Source organism: Salmo salar, chromosome 19 (genome assembly GCF_965601325.2).
Source record: "Salmo salar chromosome 19, fSalSal1, whole genome shotgun sequence".
Taxonomy (NCBI): Eukaryota; Metazoa; Chordata; class Actinopteri; order Salmoniformes; family Salmonidae; genus Salmo; species Salmo salar.
In genome coordinates, this window is record NC_138309.1 from 53698015 (window position 1) to 53721938 (window position 23924).

Genomic DNA, 23924 nt, shown 5'->3' on the forward strand with positions numbered 1-23924 from the left:
GATAATTAACTTGTTCTCTGTAATATCGTATAGCTTTGGAATTGTGATGTTACATGCACTACATGACCAAAGTTATGTGGACACCTGCTCGTTGAACATCTCATTCCAAAATCATGGTGAAGGCTTTCAAGTAGATGTTGGAACATTGCTGAGGGGACTTGCTTCAATTCAGCCACAAGAGAATTAGTGAGGTCGGGCACTGATGTTGGGCGATTAGGCCCGGCTCGCAGTCTGTGTTCCAATTCCCAAAGGTTTTCGATAGGGTTGAGGTCCGGGCTCTGTGCAGGCCAGTAAAGTTCTTCCACACCAGTCTCAACAAACAACTTCTGTGTGGACCTCGCTTTGTGCATGGGGGAATTTTCATGCTGAAACAGGAAAGGGCTTTCCCCAAAATGTTGCTACAAAGTTGGAAGCACTGACTAATCTAGAATGTCATCGTATGCTGTAGCGTTAAGATTTCCATTCAATCAAACTAAGGGGCCTAGACCGAACCAATAAAAACAGCCCCAGACCATTATTCCTCCTCCACCAAACTTTTCAGTTGGCACTATGCATTGGGGCAAGTAACGTTCTCTTTGCATCCGTCAAACCCAGATTTGTCCAGATGGTGAAGCGTGATTCATCACTCCAGAGAACGTGTTTCCACTGTACCAGAGCCCAATGTCGGCAAGCTTTACACCACTTCAGCCGAGGCTTGGCATTGCGCATGGTGATCTTAGCCTTGTGTGCAGCTGCTCGGCCATGGAAGCCCATTTCATTAAGCTCCCGACGAACAGTTCTTGTGCTGATGTTGCTTCCAGAGGCAGTTTGGAACCCAAATCAAATCAAATATTATTGGTCACGTGTTTAGTAGATATTATTGCGGGTGTAGTGAAATGCTCGGTAGTGAGTGTTGCAACCAAGGACAGACTTTTTTTACATGCTAGATGCTTCAGCACTTAGCGGTTCAGTTCTGTGAGCTTGTGTGGTCTACCACTTCGCGGCTGAGCCCTTACAGTTGACCGGGGAAGTTCTAGCAGGGCAGAAATTTGACGAACTGACTTGTTGGAAAGTTGGCATCCTACAACAGCGCCATGTTGAAAGTCACTGAGCTCTTCAGTAAGGGCATTCTACTGCCAATTTTTGTCTATGGAGAATGCATGTATGTGTGCTTGATTTTATACACTAGTCAGCAACAGGTGTGGCTGAAATAGCCATATTTTTGTATATACTGTATAGTGTACGTTAAAAGAAAATAGGAACGTTTCTTGACTAATGCCGTGTTCACGTGCTAGTTGGAACTAGGAAACTCGAAAATGTCCGACTTGCTAACTGGTTGTAATTATACACGTGCCGCTTTCAACCAGTTAGCTAGTCAGAAATCTGGGAGTTTGTTAATCCTGACTAGCACGTGAACACGGCACATAGCCTGACTTGGAGAAGGGTTTGTGTGATGATTAGCTTAGCAACCGCATGATACAGCATGACAACTTGAACACGTTTGGTTGACAGTCTACTGGGTGAGGCATTATTCGTTCCTCCATTCATTACCCATTGGGATTCCTATCTCTTACTTTCTCTAACATCTCTGTCCGAGGGGAGAGAAATTGTCCGCCATTGTTTTGTGTTTGCTAGGGGCTCGAAGTGATGCCCCCAATAAGGATCAACCAGTCACCCGACGGATAACAATGACTTTGCATCCGTCTATCCCCCGAAGAAAAGTTTACGTACAGCAGCGCAGTACAGAGCATCCTACTGGATGTGTCAACTGTAAACATCTTTTTCCCATTAAAATGAATTGTTTCATTCCCACATCAGTACAGATCTGGAGGGGTGTTGGGGGTTAGTGTTAGCACTCTCTTCTCCTGGCCTCACATGCCCCTCCTGATTTCACACTCCGTTGTGTCCAACATCTTCAGGTGCTGTACAGGCTGGGCCTCTATCCTGCTGAACCCCAGGACAGACTATCTGGTCATCCAATAGTCCTGCAGACTGGATCAGACCTACTCCAAGCTCAAGCTCCAGACAGGAGAGTGGCCCAGGAGATGGACGATGGGCGATAGACTATGGACTTATAACAGAAGGATATTTTGATGGAGCACACAACTGTTTAACCCCTGGCCAATGTCCATGAAGACTCTTCCATAAAGACTCATGTTTATGTAGACAGAGTAGTGTTGATCTTGGCCTGGGCCTCTAAACTCTCTGTATCAGATGAATAATTAAGGTGAAGTTACAGCAGTGTTCAGGAGGATCTGTCTGATAGTACAACACCAAGGTAGAGTGTCTCAGCTAGGAAAAGCTAGCTACATACTGTAGGGTGAGAGTGCAGTATAGTTGTACTAGAACCATAACATGCAATACATTATGAAGTAAACATATTTTCTGGTTCTGACGGAAAAACTATAAATAGTTTTGAAAAAGCAGCCTCAGAAGAAACATAATTATTGAAGATAAATGAACAGTGCACACTACTCACAGTACTCTGGAAAAAACTTCTGATCTACAGTAATCTCTCTTCAAAGAAAATCGATATCATAAGACTTTGAAATGTATATTTAGAATCATTTTTCTTATTCTGTTTGACTGATACGAAATGTAATTAAACAACAACAAAAAGATCTGAAGGTAAAAAAAATAATATATATATATATATATATATACACTGCTCAAAAAATAAAGGGAACACTTAAACAACACAATGTAACTTCCAAGTCAATCACACTTCTGTGAAATCAAACTGTCCACTTAGGAAGCAACACTGATTGACAATAAATGTCACATGCTGTTGTGCAAATGGAATAGACAACAGTTGGAAATTATAGGCAATTAGCAAGACACCCCCAATAAAGGAGTGGTTCTGCAGGTGGTAACCACAGACCACTTCTCAGTTCCTATGCTTCCTGGCTGATGTTTTGGTCACTTTTGAATGCTGGCGGTGCTTTCACTCTAGTGGTAGCATGAGACGGAGTCTACAACCCACACAAGTGGCTCAGGTAGTGCAGCTCATCCAGGATGGCACATCAATGCGAGCTGTGGCAAGAAGGTTTGCTGTGTCTGTCAGCGTAGTGTCCAGAGCATGGAGGCGCTACCAGGAGACAGGCCAGTACATCAGGAGACGTGGAGGAGGCCGTAGGAGGGCAACAACCCAGCAGCAGGACCGCTACCTCCGCCTTTGTGCAAGGAGGAGCAGGAGGAGCACTGCCAGAGCCCTGCAAAATTACCTCCAGGAGGCCACAAATGTGCATGTGTCTGCTCAAAACGGTCAGAAACAGACTGGCAAATTCGCCACTGGCGCCCTGTGCTCTTCACAGATGAAAGCAGGTTCACACTAAGCACATGACATACGTGACAGAGTCTGGAGACGCCGTGGAGAACATTCTGCTGCCTGCAACATCCTCCAACATGACCGGTTTGGCGGTGGGTCAGTCATGGTGTGGGGTGGCATTTCTTTGGGGGGCCGTACAGCCCTCCATGTGCTCGCCAGAGGTAGCCTGACTGCCATTAGGTACCGAGATGAGATCCTCAGACCCCTTGTGAGACCATATGCTGGTGCGGTTGGCCCTGGGTTTCTCCTAATGCAAGACAATGCTAGACCTCATGTGGCTGGAGGGTGTCAGCAGTTCCTGCAAGAGGAAGGCATTGATGCTATGGACTGGCCCGCCCGTTTCCCAGACCTGAATCCAATTGAGCACATCTGGGACATCATGTCTCGCTCCATCCACCAACGCCACGTTGCACCACAGACTGTCCAGGAGTTGGCGGATGCTTTAGTCCAGGTCTGGGAGGAGATCCCTCAGGAGACCATCCGCCACCTCATCAGGAGCATGCCCAGGTGTTGTAGAGAGGTCATACAGGCACGTGGAGGCCACACACACTACTGAGCCTCATTTTGACTTGTTTTATGGACATTACATCAAAGTTGGATCAGCCTGTAGTGTGGTTTTCCACTTTAATTTTGAGTGTGACTCCAAATCCAGACCTCCATGGGTTGATAAATTGGATTTCCATTGATTATTTTTGTGTGATTTTGTTGTCAGCACATTCAACTATGTAAAGAAAAAAGTATTTAATAAGATTATTTCTGTCATTCAGATCTAGGATGTGTTGTTTAAGTGTTCCCTTTATTTTTTTGAGCAGTATATATATACAGTACCAGTCAAAAGTTTGGACACACCTACTCATTCCATGGTTGTTCTTTATTTTTACTATTTTCACCATTGTAGAATAGAGAAGACATCAAAACTACGAAATAACACATATGGAATCATGGATTAACAAAACAATTGTAAAACAAACATATTTTATATTTGAGATTCTTCAAAGTAGCCACCCTTTCCCTTGATTACAGCATTGCACACTGTTGGCATTCTCTCAACCAGCTTCACATGGAATGCTTTTCCATAAGTCTTGAAGGAATTCCCACATATGCTGAGCACTTGTTGGCTGCTTTTCCTTCACTCTGCGTTCCAACTCATCCCAAACCATCTCAATTGGGTTGAGGTCGGATGAATGTGGAGGCCATGTCATCTGATGCAGCACTCCATCACTCTCCTTCTTGGTCAAATAGCCCTTACACAGCCTGTGTGTTGGGTCATTGTCATGTTGAAATACAAATGATAGTCCCACTAAGCGCAAACCAGATGGTATGGCGTATCGCTGCACAATGCTGTGGTAGCCATGCTGGATAAGTTTGCCTTGAATTCTAAATAAATCACTGACAGTGTCACCAGCAAAGCACCCCCACACCATCACACCTCCTCCTCCATGCTTCATGGTGGGAACCACACAGTTGATGTTGAGATGTGTCTGTTACTTGAAGTCTTGGTTACTACATGATTCCATATGTGTTATTTCATAGTTTTGATGTCTTCACTATAATTCTACAATGTAGAAAATAGTAAAAATAAAGAAAAATCCTTGAATGAGTAGGTGTGTCCAAACTTTTGACTGTTATTGTATATCCACCGACACTGAACAATAATTTTACTTTCTTTCTCTCTAACGTTGATGTGTATGTGGGGTTTTGAAGAGCAGAATAACCATTCTAGACTGCAGACATAGATAATACTAATATAAGTAAAATGCCCCTGGATTCATTTTCCAACACATTTTATGTAAAGGAATATTTCAGAAAGAGAAGAGAGATAAGACCAACAAAATAAAATTTAATTTTCATGTGTTCATTAAATTATTCATGAACTTGGATTGTTACCTTGAAAATATCTTTGAGTTGATAAAAAGCACAGAGAGACTTCCTCCTCATTATATTTTCAGATTATGTACAAAAGACGGTTCACCCATTTCTGATGCGGGCTCACAATGACAATAACTGGAGTATACTAACATACACAAATTAGCTTAATGGAAACACAACATAACACTGTATAATATACCATGCCATGTGTAGACCTAAGTGACAGCCAAATCACTCAGCAACACAAACCAGCACGACGTCTGCCTTCGTTTTACACATCGGCAACACACAAACACAAAATCGATTAAAGCACCATCTGCCGCTGCGTCATCTCCCCCCCCATTCCCACTTTCCCGGCATCAGCGAACATTAGGAACACTCATAATAATAAATAAGACTTATCTCTGGTAGGCTGTGACATCACAACAACCACGGCTCTCTGCCCGCCATTGGGCAGTCTGGGCGAGGCAGCTCCAGCTCCACAGGACGCCAGTACACCTGCAGCTACAGTACTCTCAAACCCTCATCAACTCTCTCTACTGCTGCCTGGCTGCATTCTGAGCAGACTCTGCTACTTTTAATTGGCCTCCAATGAACAGGCTGGATTAAAGGGCAGGGTTGTTTACATCAGCACAGTGTTAGAGCAGACATACTGAGACCTGGGTAGATGTCTTTGAGACATTGGCCGCATCCGAATACTAATACTAGTGTACTACATTCTTAAACTGCATACTAATTCCAGTGTTTGATCTAGTAGAATTCACTCATCTTTTCTGACTGGCGTGTTTGACAAAAGCTGATAATTAGATAAATTGACATGCTCTACCAAAATAAATAAATGGCGGGAGTCAACGCAATCACGCATTAAATAATGCATTTGGAGGACTACTTTCAAAATTTCACACACTACAAAATGTTATTTTTTTGGATACTATTTAGTAAGCTAGTATGGCTATTGGGACAGTGCCACAGTCTGACTCTGCTTCGGGCACAGTTACTGCTGAAAAACAAGTGTGGCGTCCTAGTGGTACAAAGACCCAGACTATGTCTATGGCTAAGACCTAGGGTTGAGTCCCAAATGGCACCCTAATCCCTATCGTGTACTACTTTTGACCTGGCCCCAGGGCCCATAGGCCTCTGGTCAAAAGTAGTACACTATATAGGGAAAATACTGCCATTTTGGACGCACTCATAGGAACATAACTTTTGCCGAAATTAGCAAATTGAGCAAGAGATGACAGTTTGCCATTTATCATTTAAAAAATGAGAAGTGTTTTTACAAAACTGCAAATGCATAAAAGATGTCTGAACTGGATGTGGGAGACTCAGGCATATTGAAATTGAAACAACAGAGAGGAAACTTTTAGGAATCCTTAGCCAATTGGCAACGCTTGTAACGAGAGAACACATAAGTACAATTTTAGTTGAGTCCAGAGAGAAATCTATGATGTGGAAATCGATCAAGGAAATTATGTAACTAAATTGGAACTGTCATGTCTCTATCTTATTGGGGAGTTTCAAATGCAATTTTGGCCACATCTTCATAATGGTGCAGGGGTTTTGTTGTATCAAACAATGAGCACATCTTTTGTTAGAGCTCTATCAGGGTGCAGAGTGACTGAAGGATGTGAGACACACGCAATGCAAGGTGCTGTAGAACTGTGAGCGACTACTGATCTACTCGATGCGTCTAGCAGTTCCCTTGATCGTCAACTCACTGTTATTGGCATCGTGCAGTTGTTGTGGGTATATACACTGAGTGTACAAAACATTAGGAACACCTTATTAATATGGAGTTGCACCCCTTTTGTCCTCAGGACAGGATCAAGGTGTCAAAAGCATTCCACAGGGATGCTGGCCCATGTTGACTCCAATGCTTCCCACAGTTGTGTCAAGTTGTCTGGATGTCCTTTGGGTGTTGCACCATTCTATTGAGTGTGAAAACCACAGCAGCATTGGCGTTCTAGACACACTCAAACCGGTGCACCTGACTCCTACAACCATATCCAGTTCAAAGACACTTACATCTTTTGTCTTCCCCATTCACCCTCTGATTGTCTCAAGGTTTAAAAATCATTATTTAACCTGTTCATCTACAGTGAGGGAAAAAAGTATTTGATCCCCTGCTGATTTTGTACGTTTGCCCACTGACAAAGAAATGATCAGTCTATAATTTTAATGGTAGGTTTATTTGAACAGTGAGAGACAGAATAACAACAAAAAAATCCAGCAAAACGCATGTCAAAAATGTTATAAATTGATTTGCATTTTAATGAGGGAAATAAATATTTGACCCCCTCTCAATCAGAAATATTTCTGGCTCCCAGGTGTCTTTTATACAGGTAACGAGCTGAGAGTAGGAGCACACTCTTAAAGGGAGGATCTTGTCAATGATCTCAAGGCAGCTGGGACCATAGTCACCAAGAAAACAATTGGTAACACTACGCCGTGAAGAACTGAAATCCTGCAGCACCCGCAAGGTCCCCCTGCTCAAGAAAGCACATATACATGCCCGTCTGAAGTTTGCCAATGAACATCTGAATGATTCAGAGGACAACTGGGTGAAAGTGTTGTGGTCAGATGAGACCAAAATGGAGCTCTTTGGCATCAACTCAACTCTCTGTGTTTGGAGGAGGAGGAATGCTGCCTATGACGCCAGGAACACCATCCCCACCATCAAACATGGAGGTGGAAACATTATGCTTTGGGGGTGTGTTTCTGCTAAGGGGACAGGACAACTTCACCGCATCAAAAGGACAATGGACGGGGCCATGTACCGTCAAATCTTGGGTGAGAACCTCCTTCCTTCAGCCAGGGCATTGAAAATGGGTTGTGGATGGGTATTCCAGCATGACAATGACCCAAAACACACGGCCAAGGCAACAAAGGAGTGGCTCAAGAAGAAGCACATTAAGGTCCTGGAGTGGCCTAGCCAGTCTCCAGACCTTAATCCCATAGAAAATCTGTGGAGGGAGCTAAAGGTTCGAGTTGCCAAACGTCAGCCTCGAAACCTTAATGACTTGGAGAAGATCTGCAAAGAGGAGTGGGACAAAATCCCTCCTGAGATGTGTGCAAACCTGGTGGCCAACTACAAGAAACGTCTGACCTCTCTGATTGCCAACAAGGGTTTTGCCAACAAGTACTAAGTCATGTTTTGCAGAGGGGTCAAATACTTATTTCCCTCATTAAAATGCAAATCATTGTATAACATTTTTAACATGCATTTTTCTAGATTTTTTTGTTGTTATTCTGTCTCTCACTGTTCAAATAAACCTACTATTAAAATTATAGACTGATCATTTCTTTGTCAGTGGGCAAACGTACAAAATCAGCAGGGGACCAAATACTTTTTTCCCTCACTGTACTCCGATTGAAGTGGATTTAACAAGTGACATCAATAAGGTATCACAGCTTTCACCTGGATTCACCTGGTCGGTCTGTCATGGAAAGAGCAGGTTCTCCTAATGTTTTGTATACTCAGTGTAGAGGAAAGGCAAAGATAGGAGTTAGGAGAAAGAGAGAGAGAGAGAAAAGAAGCGAGAGAGAGATTTATCAGCAGCATCAACATAAATACTCTCATCTTCGCTTACCTCATTGACAAATACCCAGTGACTGTCCTTGGAAGCCAGGTTGGTTTCAACAGCCTGCAAAGAAAGAGAGAGAGAGAAATAAAGAGGTTACCATAGTGACAGATAAGACTGTGGGGGGAAGAGGCAGATTGAGTCCAGAAGACTTGGATGTATTGCTGCTGTTTCTGTCCAACAGAACCCGTGTAAAATCATCTACAGTCTTGTCATTATCCAATTATACAAGGAACAAACATAAGACCCATGTGGCTTGGAAAACCATGATGGTCAAACAGCATTGGATCCATGCAAGCCTCACAGCTAAAGACTCTCCAAAATCCACCGGACGGTAGCTCAAAATTACATTTACATTACATTTACATTTGACTGTCCAATCATTTGTCATGGAGACAACTTTTGTTCAAATTTGTCAAATAAATTGTACAGTATGTTCACACAAAACACCTCAGCTGTGAAAATAGTGTTTGTACAATTCCTTCCGTTTTTCTCTTTTGTTATTCTCATGGTGGTACTGCCTTTCCCACAGTCCATTGTGTTGGCAGCCAGTTCCAAATGAAAAGTGTACTATAACATCCAAACTACAAGCCTTTTGTATGCCTTAGTGGTGCAGCATAGGTAGAGCTTAATGGTTGACAGCATAAGTAGTGCCAAATTGTTCAGCACCTAACATCTTTGCGTTTTGGAAAATTATAATTGCTCAGTGTAAGCCTACATTTTTTATGACAGTGCTTGCTTGGGTCTATGCCATATATCATAATCACAACATAAACTATCTTGTACTTTACAATAAAAACAAACATTTACACTGCCATTTTCAGAAAGAAAGGCCTGCACATGGTATAACCCAGTAAGAAAGGCCTGTACATGGTATAAACCAGTAAGAAAGGCCTGTACATGGTATAACCCAGAAAGGCCTGTACATGTTATAACCCAGAAAGGCCTGAACATGGTATAACTGTTACAGGAATTAAGTTATCAATGTTCTTAGACCGAACTTCAATGAAACTACTCAGTCTGCCCCCCCAGAGAGTGTAAGATTCTGGTTGAATGAAGCAGACGGATAGCCAGCCTACAATGGTCAAAATGTTTATTTATGAGAGCTCTAAAATTCATACAATCCACACAGCCTTTTATATTACCACACACACACACACACACACACACACACACACACACACACACACACACACACACACACACACACACACACACACACACACACACACACACACACAAATAAACTTACATCAGTAGAGAACTCCAACCCGCTTTAGGCGGCTGTATTTTTCCACAGTACACATACATTCATTATCAAACCTTGCAACCTGTCTTCTAATCTCCTGCCAGCTAAGCCGTTCTCAGGCCGTTGTTTCCCTCCCTAACTTAGGGAGGCCTCATCTCCTGTTCCTTTCCCAAGGTCGTCTTATCAACTCTGCCCTGCTCATTTTGAAGTAGTAACAGTGTCCTAGTCTTAAACAGTCTCCTCACACACAGTATTGGATTATAGTTTTTAACATATTATTATAGCCTTATAATTGATAATATATTTCAACAGGTTATATGGTTTCTGTGTGAAATCATTTAGTCAAACTTTTAATCATATAATTTCCATTACAATAACCCAGTAAGAAAGGCCTGTACATGGTATAACCCATGGTATAACCTATTTGATCTTTATTTAACTAGGAAAGTCAGTTAAGAATAAATTATTTTTCAATGACAGCCTAGGAACAGTGGGTTAACTGCCTTGTTGAGGGGCAGAATAACAGAATTTTACTTTGTCAGCTCAGGGATTTGATCTTGCAACTTTTCGGTTACTAGTCCAACACTCTAACCACTAGGCTACCTGCCGCCCCGTAGTATAACGGCCTGCACATGGTATAACCCAGAAAGGCCTGCACATGGTATAACCCAGTAAGGCCTGTACATGGTATAACCCTCATCATCCCATGCTGTATTCATGAACTCATGTATAAAACATTCTGCATGTACTGTGTCCATATTAGAACAGCCTAGCACATTTATATTGAGATACATGTAGAGCATCAGCCAGCTAAGGGGCCCAATACAGAAGCTATGGATCACCCCATGTGATTCTCCTGTCCTCAAGCTAATTAGGCCTGACAGATGTTCTCAAACGGCTCCTCATTTGCCTGCCTTACCATAAGAAGGCTGTTACATATGTAAACACTTCTGAGGGTTCATGTTGACCAAAAATATTCACAGATATATCCTGTCACAGCATTTCACAATGTAGGCTATACTATATGGATAATTATACTGACTGCTCTAATGTGGGTAGTTTGTAATCATTTTGGTCCCCAACACACAGAGGTGGGACGCACACTCTTAGAAAGAAAGTTTCCAAAAAGGGTTCTTCAGCTGTCCCAATAGGAGAACCCTTATTGGTTCCATGTAGAATCCTTTTTGGTTCCATGTAGAACCCTTTTGGGTTCCATGTAGAACTCTCTGTGGGAAGGGCTCTTCTACCAGGAAAAAAACGGTTCTACCTGGAAGCAAAAAAGTTTCTTCAAAGGGTTCTCCTATGCGGACAGCCGAAGAACCCTTTTAGGCAGAGTTGCAAAAAAAATCCATATCTCAGACTGGCCAAAGAAATGTAAGATTAAGATGGGCAAAATAACACAGACACTGGACAGAGGAACTCTGCCGAGAAGGCCAGCATCCCGGAGTCGCCGCTTCACTGTTGACGTTGAGACTGGTGTTTTACAGATACTATTTAATGAAGCTGCCAGTTGAGGACTTGTAAGGCATCTGTTTCTCAAACTAGACAGATCTAATGTATTTGTCCTCTTGCTCAGTTGTGCACCGGGCCTCCCACTCCTCTTTCTATTCTGGTTAGAGACAGTTTGCGCTGTTCTGTGAAGGCAGTAGTACACAGTTTTGTACGAGATCTTCAGTTTCTTGACAATTTCTCGCATGGAATAGCCTTCATTTCTCAGAACAAGAATGATGAGTGATGAGTTTCAGAAGAAAGTGCTTTGTTTCTGGCCATTTTGAGCCTGTAATCGAACCCACAAATGCTGATGCTCCAGATACTCATCTAGTCTAAAGAAGGCCAGTCTTATTGCTTCTTTAATCAGTACAACTGTTTTCAGCTGTGCTAACATAATTGCAAAATGTTTTTCTAATGATCAATTAGCCTTTTAAAATGATAAACTTGGATTAGCTAACACAACATGCCATTGGAACAGAGGAGTGATGTTTGCTGATAATGGGCCTCTGTACGCCTTTGTAGATATTCCATAAAAAATCTGCTGTTTCCAGTTACAATACCAATTTACAATATTAACAGTGTCTACACTGTGTTTCTAATCAATTTGATGTTATTTTAATGGACAAAAAATGTGCTTTTCTATCAAAAACAAGGACATTTCTAAGTGACCCCAAACTTTTGAACAATAGTGTATATACATATATGTATATTATTACATTTGTTTTGCTGAGAAAACTTGGGGGGGAACAAAATCCGCGGAACAAAATCCGCACACGGGCCGCCAGTTGGGGAACCCTGCTATAGCCTATAGTCTAGCTGCATATCATGCCACATTTCATGTATGCAAGATCATCGCACATGTCCCCAAAAGCAGATGATATTTATGTGTGGCCCGTCCCCTCTGTCCGTTGTGTGATGTGGTTTGAGGCTGTTTGCGGGGAGGTGAAGTGGTTTGCGGGGACATGAGGAGTAATCTCGGAGGCTGCTGATGACTCTGAGCCTGCTTGGTCATTTTTCTCCTTGACCGAGCTACTGAGTTATAAAAGTGAAGTAACACTACATGCTATATTTACCAGCCTACAGCAATAAGATAAAGGATACTACTGTGTTGTTAAGGACTGTGCTGCATGAAGAGGATATGCTTTACATGTGGCTGACCGAAATATGTGTACATAAAAATTAATTTGCGTCAAAATCACTGTGAAATTTGTAATATCATTCAAATACTGAGCAATATGTATACTGTATCTGGAAAAACCCAATAAGCAAAAAGTACAACACTCATAATTCAAAATAAAGAAGAGGGATTTAAGTCAAACCCTCCCTGCTCTGTCCAATCCTGCATCCCAATGGAACCCTATTCCCTATATAGTGCTCTGTCCCTACAGGGCTCTGGTCAAAGTAGTGCAACATGTAGGAAGTAGGGTGGCATTTGGAACGCATTCCTGAGATTTCCAGCACGGGGTTCTCGATAGTGGCACTGGGCAAAGTGGATGTTTGCATTGCTGGTCACCACTTGGGCGGTATCAGTTGTGGTCCTTTGTAGCTCAGTTGGTAGAGTGTGATGCTTGCAATGCTAGGTTAGTTGGTTCAATTCCTGAGGTCATCCATGTGTAAAACGTATGCACGAGTGGCTGTAAGTCGCTTTGGATAACATTATGATGGGTGGTGATGTAGAGCGTGCTATAGAAGGCCTTAAGGGAGGTTGGCGGAGTGAATGGTTCGGGAATATCTGTCATCCTTTAACCAGGGAGGGACTAAGAGGGAGACCACTGAGTGGAGGTACTGGGGAGAAACTACTCTTAACACTACAGTGACAAGTGTCTGACCATAGAAGACCTATAATTACATAAAGAACCTATAATGCCATAGAGAACCTATAATTTCATGTTATTCTATGGTTCTGACTGGGTCAATTAGACAGAGAGGCAAGGCTACTCTATTCAGTTCGAACTAGTAATTTTCTCGACACAAATTAAAAGTACATAGATAGACTACTGGTATTTAAAGCAATAATGTGCACTTAGCCTTTCTGCTATCTGAAACATTAGGACATTATGCACAATGTGTAATCAATTCAGTAATAAAATAATGAAAAATGTTGATCACATTCAAAAATCCCTTTTTATTGAATATTATATTTGTCCGTTTATTCATGCATGGTTTGCATGGCCTCAAACTAAAAAGACACAAGTCTACCTTAGTCAGAATATTTTATTTTAAACATGTCAGGTCAGGGGGACAATCAAGACATTGTGCAAATGTTCCTCATGCAAACAGTGTGTGTGTGGGTGGTGGAAGTTGAAAGCTAGTGGGGACAACCCATCAGGGAATCTGCATCTCTAGAGGTCAGTGAAAGCACGTTTGAACTCTGAATTAAATCAATGTGTCGTGGCAACAGCCTCACCAGGAATACAAATCAGCCTTCCTCTATTTAAAAAAGAAACACATCCTGATTGCATTTAAATCATAAAAAGTAATTAAGACATTTCTTTAAGGAGGATGTATTTCAGGGGGAATCTGGTTGCATATTATATAGGCTACATGTGAAGAACACACAGCTGTTATCTTCCTTTTAATATAGTCAGGTAACTGACTGTCCACATTATATATGATATATGCCATTTAGCAGATGCTGTTCTCCAATCGACTTACAGTCATACGTGTATACCCGGTGGCAGGTAGCCTAGCTGTTAAGAGCGTTGGACCAGTAAGTAAAAAGTTGCTGGTTCGAATCCCCAAGCCGACTAGGTGAAAGCTCTGTTGACGTGCCCTTGAGCAAGGCACTTAACTTGTAAGTCGCTCTGGATAAGCGTGTCTGCTAAATGAGCAAAAAAGTCAAAATACATTTTACGTGTGGTTGGAATCAAACCCACATTTCTTGGCATTGCAACTGCCGTGCTCTACCGACTCAGCTACAAAGAACCTTATCACCATCATCACATTACTGTGTGTGGAGTGTTGCTGGACCCCAGGAAGAGTAATGAGGATCCTTAATAAATACACATTATCTGATACAGAATAAGCAACCAAAATAACCCTGTTACCACAAAGAAAACATGGAGGTAACTGTACCTCATGTTCTGTAATGATGTGTCATGGACCAATATGACTAAGCGAATAATGGCGTTAATTTCAATTTACCCAGCTAGTTCCGTTTACCGCAAAACCAGCACAGGAGGTTGCTGGAACATCAACTGGGGAGGACGTGCTCGCGGTAATGGCTGGAGCGGAATGGGTGGAATGTTATCAAATAGATCAAACACATGGTTTCCACGTGTTGGATGCCATTCCACTTGCTCCATTCCAGACATTATTATGAACCATCCTCCTGTCAGCAGCCTCCTGAAAATAACAGCTTGCTTTGGCATTATATGACTGAGCCTGTCCGTGTTGCTCTTCATGCATCCCTGTGTCCGCAAACATAACCAAGCACATAGGATGCGGGAAATCAAAACATGCCACAGCATGCCTTACCATGCATCATTTTAATGTAAAACAAAGAATAAAGCAATATCAACAACGCTTTCCATGTATTCCCTAATTAATCATGCATATGCAAACCAGATGCATATGCATATGCATACCAGACAACTCACTTAGAATGGAAACCACCAAAAATGTGGTGGATGAAGATCTGTTTTGCACCAAGATGAATTAATGCATTATTTTAGGTCATTCGGGTCTACACTATTGAGAATGTGTTTTTTTATACTCAGTTCATTACACGGTAATGAATGCTTCTGTTTAACATATGACTGGTTGGGGTTTGACTTCTGGTCTTCTGCCCGCCACACAACACTGTTAGCCCACTGAGCAGAAGCTTAGGCACTGGCTCTGGAGCTAACACATGTCTTCAGAAGGGTATTGAATAATCATGGCATTGCATGCAGATCTGGAGAGAGTGACACTGAGAAAACCAAAACAATAGCATCACTTATCCTCTTGTAGCATTCCATTTTCTAACTCTGTGGTTTACAGTTTTTTGCTCAGAGGAAGTTTTAAAAGATTATTAACAAAACCCACTGATAGCGTAATGGACTCAGGTGAATTGACCAGACAAACATTGAGGCATAGGGAAATACCTAATTTCAGACAAACCGATTCCAAATGGATTTTGCTCGCTGCGTATTTGCCGAAAGCTGCCGAGGGCCCTGAGAAACCATCAGCGGGACCTTGTAATGTTCCATGTCGTGTAACTATGGTTACGGTCTCCACAGCTGCATTTAAGATGCATTTTGAGCGTTAATGATGTTCATAGCTCTTTCTTTTTGGACTTTATTGGAATAATATCAATGGAAGTCAAACTAAAACATACAGCAAAGGGACTGAATACAACATTTTAGGGGGTTCATACAGAGAGCTGCCTTCCCAGACACAGATTATGCCTAATCCTGGATTAAAAAGCTGTTTCTATGGAGAATCAATATTGACAATGCTTTTTAGTCCTTATTAGTGTCTGGTGAACTAGCCAGAACTGCATGCTTAGTTTGGTTTCCTGTTCTGCAAATGATTTCTAGATGTATCTGTGACAGAGGCACATATATAGAGAGAGATCCATATATATTGTGATCTATATAGAGAGAGATCCATATATATTGAGATCTATATAGAGAGAGATCCATATATATTGAGAACTATATAGAGATAGATCCATATATATTGAGATCTATAGAGAGAGAGAGATCCATATATATTGAGATCTATATAGAGAGAGATCCATATATATTGACATCTATATAGAGAAAGATTCATATATATTAAGATCTATATAGAGAGAGATCCATATATATTGAGATCTATATAGAGAGAGATCCATATATATTGACATCTATATATAGAGAGATCCATATATATTGAGATCTATATAGAGAAAGATTCATATATATTAAGATCTATATAGAGAGAGATCCATATATATTGAGATCTATATAGAGAGAGATCCATATATATTGACATCTATATATAGAGAGATCCATATATATTGACATCTATATAGAGAAAGATTCATATATATTGAGATATATATAGAGAGAGATCAATATATTGAGGCTCTGTACAATGACTAGGATGTTAAAGTGCAGACTGTCAGCTTTAATTTGAGGGTAATTTCATCTATAACAAGTTTAGAAATTACAGCACTTTTTGTACATAGTCCCACTATTTTAGGGGACCAAAGGAATTGGGACAAATTCACTTATATATGTATTAAAGGAGTCAAAAGTGTAGTATTTGGTCCCATATTCCTAGCACGCAATGATTAAATCAAGCATGTGACTGTACTAACTTCTTGGATGCATTTGCTGTTTGTGCCCAATAGAAATGAAGTGTAAATATTTTGGAGTCAATTTTATTGTAAATAATAAAATATGTTTCTAAAGACTTCTACATTAATGTGGATGCTACCATGATTACAGGTAATCCTAAATGAATTCTTAATAATGATGAGTGAGAAAGTTACAGACGCACAAATATCATACCCCCAAGACATGCTAACCTCTCACCATTACAATAACAGGGGAGGTTATCATTTTTTGGCGGGGGTATGATACTTAGGAAAGTATTCAGACCCTGACTTGACTTTTTCCACATTTTGTTAAGTTACAGCCTTATTCTAAAATTGAATAACTAAAACAAATTCAATCTACACACAATACCCAATAATGACAAACCGAAAACAGTTTTTTAAACATTTTGGAAAATTGATAAAAAATGTAAAAAGATAAATATTGTATTGTATTTGTCTCATGCGCCGAATACAACAGGTGTAGACCTTGCAGTGAAATGCTTACAAGTCCTTAACCTGTTGGGGCTCGGGGGCAGTATTGAGAAATTTTGAAAAAAATATGTGCCCATTTTTAACTGCCTCCTACACCAACTCAGAAGCTAGGATATGCATATTATTAACACATTCGGATAGAAAACACTCTGAATTTTCTAAAACAGTTTGAATGGTGTCTGTAAGTATAACAAAACTCATATTGCAGGCAAAAACCTGTGAAAAATAGATCAAAAATTTTTTGAATTTTGTGACTGTACTATTTAGTGTCATTGTTTTATAGATACCATAGTGAGAAAGGATTCATTTCGCAACTCCTACGGCTTCCACTAGATGTCAACGATCTTTATAAAGTTGTTTGAAGCGTCTATGATGAACAGAGACCGGATGGCAAGGAAGAGAAGTTGACCTCCCTGGGATGTCGTCACTTCATTATTGGCTGCACCTGCGCAATCATGTGATGCGATACATTTTTCAAAGACGTTTTTCAAGACACAGGAGAGGTCGGGTTGAAACATTACTGATGTTTCACGTTAAAAATGGCTCTAAAGATTGATGCTAAACAACGTTTGACATGTTTGAACAATGTAAATAGATTATTTTTTTTTACTTTTCGCCGTGACTCCCCCCCCCCCCCCCCGCGCTACTTTTTAGTAGCCTACCGAAGCGCTAACAACATGGAACAACTTGGAGTTATTTGGACATCAATTATGAACTTTGTCAAAAGAAACCACATTTGTAGTGGACCTGGGATTTCTGGAAGTGCCAATGGATGAAGATAATCAAAGGTAAGGGAATATTGACAATAGTAATTTTGATATTACATGGTTACAGATGGTGCTAACCTGTATAGCCTAGCCTATTGTTCTTAGCACAGCACCCGGTTTATTGCAAATTGTGATTTCCCAGTAAAGTTATTTTGAAATCTGGCATTGCAGTAGCATTTACGAAATGTTAAACTATGAATATTTGAATGACAATAATATAATTTACCAATGTTATCGAATAGTAATTTTGTGATTTGTAACGTTGTTCACCGGAAGCATTTGAGAGAAAAAAAATCTGATTTTCACCGCTTCGGTAAAATGCTGTTTTTGGATATAAATATGAACTTGATGGAACAAAAAATGCATGTATTGTGTAACATAATGTCTTAGGAGTGTCATCTGAGGAAGATTGTCAAAGGCTGGTGCATAATTCTAGCTGGTTATCCGCTTATGGTGACGCCTGTCTTTGAATTGACAAAACATTACACACAGCTATTTTCAATGTACTCTCCTAACATAACCTAACTTTATGCTTTCGCCGTAAAGCCTCTTTGAAATCGGACAATGTGGTTGGATTTAGGAGATGTTTATCTTTGAAATTGTGAGAAATAGTTGATTGTTTGAGAAATTGAAATTATTAGATTCTTGCAGTTTTTGAATTTCCCGCCGTGGTCTCTTGACAATGAATCCCGATATCGGGATAAGATCCCCAACAATGCAGATTTAAGAAAAATAAGTGTTACCTAAAAGAAAGATAAGTACATTTTCTTTAATAAACAGAGAGTAGCAGCAGCGTAAAAGGGAGGGGGGGGGACAATGAAAATAGTCTGGGTAGCCATATGATTAGCTGATCAGGAGTCTTATGGCTTGGGGGTAGAAGCTGATAAGAAGCCTTTTGGACCCAGACTTGACGCTACAGGTACCGCTTGCTGTGCGATAGCAGAGAGAACAGTCTATGACTAGGGTGGCTGAAGTCTTTGACAATTTTTAGGGCCTTCCTCTGACACCGCCTGGGATAGAGGTCCTGGATGGCAGGAAGCTTGGCAACAGTGATGTACTGGGCCGTTCGCACTACACTCTGTAGTGCATTGCGGTCGGAGGCTGAGCAGTTGCCATACCAGGCAGTGATGCAACCAGTCAGGATCCTCTCGATGGTGCAGCTGTAGAACCTTTTGAGGATCTGAGGACCCCGAATTTTTTCAGTCTCCTGAGGGGGAATAGGTTTTGTCGTGCCCTCGTCACAAACTTGAAGCTCTCAACCTGCTCCACTACAGCCCCGTCGATGAGAATGGAGGCGTGCTCGGTCCTCCTTTTCCTGTAGTCACAATCACCTCCTTTGTCTTGATCACGTTGAGGGAGAGGTTGTTGTCCTGGCACCAAACGGCCAGGTCTCTGACCTCCTCCCTGTAGGCTGTCTCATCGTTGTCGGTGATCATCGGTAAACTTAATGATGGTGTTGGAGCCGTGCCTGTCCATGCAGTCATGAGTGAACAGGGAGTACAGGAGGGGACTGAGCAGGCACCCCTGAGGGGCTCCAGTGTTGAGGATCAGCGTGGTGGATGCCCTTACCACCTGGGGGCGGCCTGTAAGGAAGTCCAGGATCCAGTTACAGAGGGAGGTGTTTAGTCTCAGGGTCTTTAGCTTAGTGATGAGCTTTGAGGGCACTATGGTCTTGAACGCTGAGCTGTAGTCAATGAATATCATTCTCACATATGTGTTCCTTTTGTCCAGGTGGGAAAGGGCAGTGTGGAGTGCAATAAAGATTGTATCATCAGTGGATCTGTTGGGGCGGTATGCAAATTGGAGTGGGTCTAGGGTTTCTGGGATAATGGCCTTTCAAAGAACTTCATGGCTACAGAAGTGAGTGCTATGGGTCGGTAGTCATTTAGGCAGGTTACCTTAGTGTTCTTGGGCACAGGGACTTTGGTGGTCTGCTTGAAACATGTTATTATTACAAACTCAGTCAGGGACAGGTTGAAAATGTCAGTGAAGACACTTGCCAGTTGGTCAGTGCATGCTTGGAGTACATGTCCTGGTAATCCATCTGGCCCCTTGGAATGTTACAAAGAAAGTGATCACGCAGTCGTCCGGAACAGCTGATGCTATCATGCATGTTTCAGTGTTACTTGCTTCGAAGCGAGCTTAGAAGTAATTTGTCTGGTAGACCCGGGTCACTGGGCAGCTCTCGGCTGTGCTTCCCTTTGTAGTCTGTAATAGTTTGCAAGCCCTGCCACATCTGATGAGCATCGGAGCCGGTGCAGTATGATTCAGTCTTAGTCCTTTATTGACGCTTTGCCTGTTTGATGGTTCGTCGGAGGGCATAGTAAGCTTCCGGGTAAGCTTCCGGGTTAAAGTCCCGCTCCTTGAAAGCGGCAGCTCTACCCTTTAGTTCAGCGCAGATGTTGCCTGTAAGCCATGGCTTCTGGTTGGGGTATGTACATACAGTCGCTGTGGGGACGACATCGTCAATGCACTTATTGATGAAGCCAGTGACTGATGTGGTGTACTCCTCAATGCATTCGGAAGAATCCCTGAACATATTCCAGTCTGTGCTAGGAAAATTGTCCTGTAGCAAAGCATCCGCGTCATCTGACCACTTCCTTATTGAGCAAGTCACTGGTTTTGCTTGGAAGCATGATGAGGATAAAATCATGGTCAGATTTGCCAAATGTACGGTGAGGGAGAGCTTTGTATGCATCTCTGTGTGTGGAGTAAAGGTGGTCTAGAGTTTTTTTTCCCTCTGGATGCACATTTAACATGCTAAAGTTTCCCTGCATTAAAGTCCCCGGTCACTAGGAGAGCCGCCTCTGGATCAGCGTTTTCCTGTTGCTTTCGTTTGTATACAGCTCATTGAGTGCAGCCTTAGTGCCAGCATCGGTTTGTGGTGGTAAATAGACAGCTATGAAGAAAAAGTGTGGTCAATTCCTTATCATGAGATACTCTACCTGAGGGCAGCAAAACCTTGAGACTTCCTTAGATTTCATGCGGCAGCTATTGTTTACAAGTATACATAGACTTCCACACCGTGTCTTACCAGAGGCGACTGTTCTATTCTGCCGAAAACTTGTAAAACCCGACAGCTGTATGTTATTCATGTTGTCATTCAGCCATGACTCAGTGAAACATAAGATATTACAGTATATACATGCTTGTAGTTCGTCTATTTTATTATCCAATGATTGTATGTTGGTAAATAGGGCCGATGGTAAAGGAAGATTACCCACTCGCTGTGGCACCCAGACCTATCTCTGTTTCTTTCTCCTGCGAATTGACGGGGATGAGGGCCTTGTCGGGTGTCTGGAGTAAATCTTTTGCGTCCAACTCGTGTGAAGAAAAAAATATTCTTCCAATACTGGTCGAGTAAATCCTGTCCTGATATCTAGAAGCTTTTTTCAGTCATAAGAGACGGTGGCAGAAACATTATGGCCAAATTAGTTACAAATAAAGCAACAAAAAAAACACACACAATAGCACAAATGGTTAGGGGACTGTAAAACGGCAACCATCTCCTCTGGCGCCATTATTCACTTACTTACATAAGGTTTTAGACCCCTTTGCTATGAGACTCGAAATTGAACTCAGGAGCATCCTGTTTCCATTGATGATCCTTGGGATGTTTCTACAACTTGATTGGAGTCCTCCTGTGGTAAATTCAATTGATTGGATATGGAAAGGCACACACGTGCCTATATAAGGTCCCACAGTTGACAGTGCATGTCAGACCAAAAATCAAGCCATTAGGTCAAAGGAATAGTCTGTAGAGCTCCGAGACAGGATTATGTCGAGGTACAGATCTGTGAAAATGTACATAAAATGTCCGTAGTTTTGAAGGTCCCCAAGAACACCGTATCCTCCATTATTCTTAAATGGAAGAAGTTTGGAACCACTACGATTCTTCCTAGAGCTGGCTGCCCGGTCAAACTAAGCAATCGGAGGAGAAGGGCCTTGGTCAGACAGGTGACCAAGAACCTGATGGTCACTCTGACAGAGCTCTAGAGTTCCTCTGTGGAGATGGGAGAACCTTCCAGAAGGACAACTATCTCTGCAGCACTCCACCAATCAGGCCTTTAAGGTCAAATGGCCAGACGGAAGCCACTCCTCAGTAAAATGCACACTTTTGATGTCACTTTTTTAAATCCACTTCAATCATTATAGACGAAGTGGAGTTAAAGAAGGATTTTTAAGCTTTGAGATAACTAAGACATGGATTGTGTATATGCGTCATTCAGAGGGTGAATGGGCAAGACAAAATATTAAAATGCCTTTAAATGGGGTATGCTAGTAGGTGCCAGGTGCACCGGTTTGTGCCAAGAACTGCAACGCTGCTGGGTTTTTCACACTCAACAGTTTCCTGTGTGTATCAAGAATTGTCCACCACCCAAAGGACATCGAGCCAACTTGACACAACTGTGGGAAGCATTGTAGCCAACATGGACCATCATCCCTGTGGAATGCTTTGACACCTTGTATTGTCCATATATATTTCATGCCCTGATGAATTCTGAGGACAAAAGGGGTTTGCAAATCAATACTAGGAATGTGTTCATAATGTTTGGTATACTCAGAGAGAGATCTCTTTGGCTCTGATCTGTGAAACAAAGTATGAACAACTCCTCTCTAAAGGCCCAGTGCAGTCAACAACCCCATTTTCCTGTGTTTTACATATATTTCCACACTATGAGGTTGGAATAATACTGTCAAATTATGAAAATGATGATAATGCCCTTTTAGTGTAAGAGCTGTTTAAAAAGGCCGCCTGAAATTTCAGACCACTCCTAGACAGTCCTAGCAAAATTCTTGCTTGAGAAATTGTTCCTTGCTAAGAAACCTTTTTTTAATTATTGTTTTGTCATTGACCATTTTAATTGAAAGCAATCAAAGTAAGTTACTATAATTGTTGCCCAGAAATGATTTGATATTTAGATTAAAATGGCTGCATTGGACCTTTAAAGGTGCTGTACATTTCTTCTATTGTACATCTAGCATACCACATCTCCTCTTAAAAATATTTTTAATGGTGATAGATCCCAAGTGATAGATCCAATGTCTGACAATATGATGACTTGATTGTTCCATTGTCTGTGACCTTTCCCTGTCCTGTTTGTTCAGATACCTTCATTGAAATTTCACACATACACACATGCACACGCAGAGCTGATATTAGTCTCTTAATGGAGCGACATGTCCATCTGCCACAAGAGCAAGTTAATGACTTTTCATCCTAAGAATAAAATAGGGAGACAATAGCTGCAGGGTCTTGCTCTACATAACCATCATGCAATACAGAGAGTAGGAAAGGGCTTATAAATAGCTACATACTAGAACACTCTATTTCTATTCATCAGTGGATCAGGTCAAGTGGCACTTGAAAAAAGTCAAAAACACATCAAAACCACTTGATATGTTGAACACAACTAGTGAAATATGGTTGAATACAAAAATCAGTACAGAGACAAAGTGGAGTCGCAATTCAATGGCTCAGACATGAGACGTATGTGGCCGGGACTCCAGACAATCACGGATTACAAAGGGAAAACCAGCCATGTTGCGGACACCGACAAGCTAAACACATTCTTTGCCCGCTTTGAGAATAACACAGTGCCACCGATGAGGGCTGTTCCTGAGGACTGTGGGCTCTTGTTCTCCGTGGCCGACGTGAGTAAGACATCCCTAGCTGTGTCCTCAGTGCATGCACAGACAAGCTGGCTGGAGTGTTTATGGACATATTCAATCTCTTCCTATCCGTCTGCTGTCCCCACTTGCTTCAAGATGTCCACCATTGTTCCACTATCCAAGAAAGCAAAGGTAACTGAACTAAATGACTATCGCCCCGTAGCATTCACTTCTGTCATCATGAAGTGCTTTGAGAGGGTAGTTAAGG

At 41.7% G+C, this 23924-nt stretch overlaps 1 protein-coding gene across 2 annotated transcripts in view; it reads right to left on the reverse strand.

Moving 5' to 3' along the window:
- The window catches only part of grid1b (glutamate receptor, ionotropic, delta 1b), a 433677-nt gene that overhangs the window by 84020 nt on the left and 325733 nt on the right, over window positions 1-23924 (reverse strand). For both annotated transcript variants that reach the window (XM_014158350.2, XM_014158349.2), the window contains exon 5: window positions 8767-8820. In XM_014158350.2, the coding sequence (XP_014013825.1) occupies window positions 8767-8820 (54 nt within the window). The remainder of the gene's footprint in view (window positions 1-8766; window positions 8821-23924) is intronic.